This window comes from Microtus ochrogaster, chromosome 2 (genome assembly GCF_000317375.1).
Source record: "Microtus ochrogaster isolate Prairie Vole_2 chromosome 2, MicOch1.0, whole genome shotgun sequence".
In the NCBI taxonomy this organism is placed as follows: Eukaryota; Metazoa; Chordata; class Mammalia; order Rodentia; family Cricetidae; genus Microtus; species Microtus ochrogaster.
The window spans coordinates 67,902,187-67,906,333 of NC_022010.1; the positions used below are offsets into that span (position 1 = coordinate 67,902,187).

Consider the following 4,147-nt stretch of genomic DNA (forward strand, 5'->3'; position numbering starts at 1 on the left):
CTCATTGCGTCCTTCTCAGCTGCGCTCACAGCTACAGCCCAGAAATCTGACTCGTGTTCTTTTTAGTACGACTGTGATATAGACAGTGAGGGGACTAAAACGGTTTTTAAGTTTCTGGTTTGTTCCGTGTTTGGTTTATTCTTTGTTTGATTTTTGTTTTTAAGTGGTGGCAAACAACTGGGAGGTCCCTCCCAGAAAGTTCCACTGCCTCTGACTCGGTCACAAGGACAACAGGAGAAGCAACCTGGCTAGTGCAAATGTGTTGTCCTTGTGTCTCGTGAAGCCCGCTGTTTCACAGCACCAAGTGATCTGTAGGGTTTTCACTTAGCCTGCGCTAGGCAAGGATCCCACCGTGTCCTTGATGCCCTCCTACTGTAAACCATCCTTACCCTATTAATATAACCACACAGTACCTACCCACCTGTAGAGAATGCGTAGTTACTGTTTTACCACCAACAGAAGTGTAAAACCACAAGGGAGCAAAAGCTCACCAAATGTCTCATTGTCCACAGTATGTACACATGAGTGTTTGGTTAATATTAATAAGTGAGGCCAGGCTACCCAGCACTCAAAATGACACGCACAGCTGCAGGAATTGTCTTTCATAAACCAGCAGCTAGCTCCGTGACTTTGAGGTCAGGTTTGCCGCCAGCATCATCAGTGATGAACAGCATTCGTGCCGTGGACATGCAAAAGCTGCTTCTGTGCCAGCTCTTATAGAGGTCACGTGGAGGAGGAAATGTATGCACGCCAGCCCTCCTTTGCTCAGAGTGCTCTTTTCCCATCCTGCCCCAGAGCCAAGTCAAGCACATGGTAGCCTGAAGCCCTGCAGTGCACAGATGCGGGCAGAGAGATGTGTGCTCACGCTTCTCACACCTCATGAGAGGTCACACAGGGCACGTAGGGACAAGGCACTCAGCCGGGAACTCCGCACCTACCTGGGATAGTTGATGAACCGGCCTGAAAGGCCTAAGAGTCTTCCTCTTCTCCTGCTTCTTCCTCAGCTTCCTCTTCCTCGGCCTCTCCCTCTGCTCCTTTCTCTGTCACCTCTTCTGTCTAGTGTTTACAAAATCGCATCATTACTGAGACGCATAAGAGCCAAAGACACCATGGGAATAAGAGGCCAAACTAGAGCTGAGGGCTCACAGTGACACCTGCCACTCAAAGATGAAAAGTGTCTGAAAAGGACATCTGACATTGGCCTCCAGTTGTCACACGCACTCACGCGTGCATGCACACACACATGCACACGAGAGGAGTGTAGCAAAAGCAGCATTGGTGTCACCAACAAACGTTTTCACTAAGTTGATTAAACCAACGGTTAAAGATGCAGACCCTACCTCTTCTGTTGTTCTCGCTCCCTCTTCTCCCTCTTCTTCCTTGGGTCCACAAAGATAAAAAATGGAGTAAGATTTAAATTGAATTTTTAAGGTAAACAAACTATAACAAAATGGAAGCTCATTGAATGAGCAGGAATTACTTATCCGTAAGGTGTCAAAAGCAGAGCTGTGATGATCTAACATCAGATCAGAGATGCAAGCAATTAAGGCTTTCAACCAAAACACAAACGTCATTACTGCCTTTCTATCCTAATAAGTATGTCTTTACTGCAGCTCCAACACAGTTCATACACGTCAAAGGCCAGTGAGATGCTCGACCAGTAAAGTGCTTGCCGTGCAAGCCTGATGACCTGAGTTCAAGCCCCATGTCGCTGGACTTTCTTTTACTCTAGCCCCATGCTGGAACACCAAAATGTCATTGTTTTTTATTCTTTTACTCTTTGGGGGGGACCCGCTACCCAGCTCCCAAATAAATCACACATGGGGTCTTATTCTTACTTGTAGCCACAATTTATTTGTATTTTAATAAATAAAGCTTGCCTGGGGATCAGGAGAGTAAAACAGCCCCACTGGCCAGTCTTACAGACCAGGCAACAATGACACACACCTTTAATCCCAGTAGCCACCTAGCTTGCCATAGAAACCAGGTGTTAGTGCACACCTTTAATCCCAGCCTGAGAGAGGATTATAAAATGAGGAGACAGCTCTCAGACATGGTCTCATTCTAAAATTCCTGGAGGCAGGATTGCCATTTCGGACTGAGGTGGAGGTAAGAGCCAGTGACTGACTGTTTTGCTTTTCGGATCTTCAGGGTGAACCCAATCTCTCTGAGTTTCTAGTATTCATGCTTCAGTTACTTACAAGTGCCCAGATGTAGCTTGGCTTATTTCTAGCCAGCTTTTCTTAAATTATCCCATCTACCTTTTGCCTCTGGGCTTTTATCTTTCTCTATTTCTGTCTACCTTTTCTTTACTTTTTACTCTGTGGCTGGCTGGGTGGCTGGCCCCTGGCGCTCTCCTCTCCTTGCTCCTCTTTCTGTTCACGCTTCTCCTTCTCTTTATTCTCTCAGCCTGCCAGCCCTGCCTATCCTTGATCCCGCCCTGCCACTGGCTGTCCAGCTCTCTATCAGCTCTTTATTAGCCTGTGTTTTAGACAGGCAAAGAATCACAGCTTCACGGACATAAATGAATGCAGCATAAACAAAAGCAACACATCTTTACATCGTTAAACAAGGGTTCCAGAGCATAAGCAAATGTAACACACCTTAAAATAATATTCTACAGCAGCCCCATGTCCCACATAAAGGTGGTGTGAGAAAACTGATTCCACAGGGTTGTCCTCAGACCTCCATATGTGCACCATGGCACAATGGCAATCATTTTTGATTATGATTATAATGATATGACATCGTTTCCCTTCTCTTCTCTCCAGCTGCTCCTATGTCCTCCCCCATTTTCTCTCTTTCAAATTCATGGCATTGGCATGGATGTTAGGCTACAGACCTTAAAAGACGCTACCACTTTAGAGAACCAGAGGTGGCAACCTTGGATATATCAGGCCGTCACTCTACAGCCTGCCTCTCTTCAGTTGGAACCACAGCAACACCAGCCATGGACTGGCAGTCCCTCACTCTCGCAGCTGAGACAAGTCCATCTCCCAGAATGACTTTATGCTCTTATTTAACCCCTTCTGGCCTTATGGCTCCCCGCCCACAGGCTGGATCATGTGGTATGGAACCTTCTAGCCTTCTGGCCCATCCCCAGAACCTGTAAAAACCAAAAATCCCTTTGTTCCCTACATCAAAGATTCTCCCACTTTGGGGCCTCCTGATAACGCTCTCCTGAAATCTAATTCTCCTCATCTATTTCCTATTATACCCGGAACATCTCCTTTATCATCTACATCTATGGCTGAAAGCCACCCCGCACCTACCTAGTGCTCTGGCTTCCCTCCTCCTCACTCCTCACTCAGCAAAACTGAACCCCCAATGAGATTCTCTCACGTCAGCTGCCACTCAGAATCGGGTTAGCCAGGAAGATATTTCCTAACCCAGAAGGCTGAGTCACAGGCCCTCAGATCGGCTCCCACAGCCATCCCTGAGTTGCCCTTCTCTCTGGCTTCTCTGCATGTTTCCTGCAGGTGTGATCTGTCCCTTACTTATGTTCAGGATCTCCAGGATCCTGCCGCTGTTGTAAACTGGATAAACACAAGTCTGTGGCTGGGAGCAGGTACACATGAAGTCTAGTACCTACCCTCTGCCTCTCAAAGAGCTTTCATTTTCTTCTTAACCTTGTGTCATCAGATTAAACGTCCATCACATACAGCATGGAGCCATCAGTTCTATGGAGTTTTACATTTTCCTAAATCCAAGGACTTTTAGTATCCAAGCAGAACAAGGTATCATTAAAAATGGGGCAACCAGCCGGATGGTGGAGGTGTAAGCCTTTAATCCCAGCACTCAGAAGGTAGAGGCAGGTGGATATCTGTGAGTTTGAGGACAGCCTGGTTTAGAGCTAGCTCCAGGACAGCAAGGGCTACACAGAGAACCCCTGCTTGGAAAACCAAATTAATAGGAGGAGGAGGAGGAGGAGGAGGAGGAGGACAGCCTGGTTTAGAGCTAGCTCCAGGACAGCAAGGGCTACACAGAGAACCCCTGCTTGGAAAACCAAAATAATAGGAGGAGGAGGAGGAGGTGGTGGTGGTGGAAGAAAAGGTGGTAAAATAAAATCCAAAGAGCAAGAGTCAAAGTAAAAGGTACAGAAACACAGATACTCTATAAAAACATAAAACCAGAAACCATAATATTT

General features: G+C 46.7%; 1 protein-coding gene across 1 annotated transcript in view; it reads right to left on the reverse strand.

Annotated features, from left to right (window-relative positions):
* Nucleotides 1–4,147, reverse strand: part of LOC102001875 (SH3 domain-binding glutamic acid-rich protein) — an 18,864-nt gene that overhangs the window by 2,643 nt on the left and 12,074 nt on the right. Inside the window, exons 6-7 of the mRNA XM_013352628.2 lie at nucleotides 1,341–1,379; nucleotides 939–1,056 (exon numbers count right to left, since the gene is read on the reverse strand). Coding sequence (XP_013208082.1) covers nucleotides 970–1,056; nucleotides 1,341–1,379 — 126 coding nt within the window. The 3' untranslated portion in view covers nucleotides 939–969. The remainder of the gene's footprint in view (nucleotides 1–938; nucleotides 1,057–1,340; nucleotides 1,380–4,147) is intronic.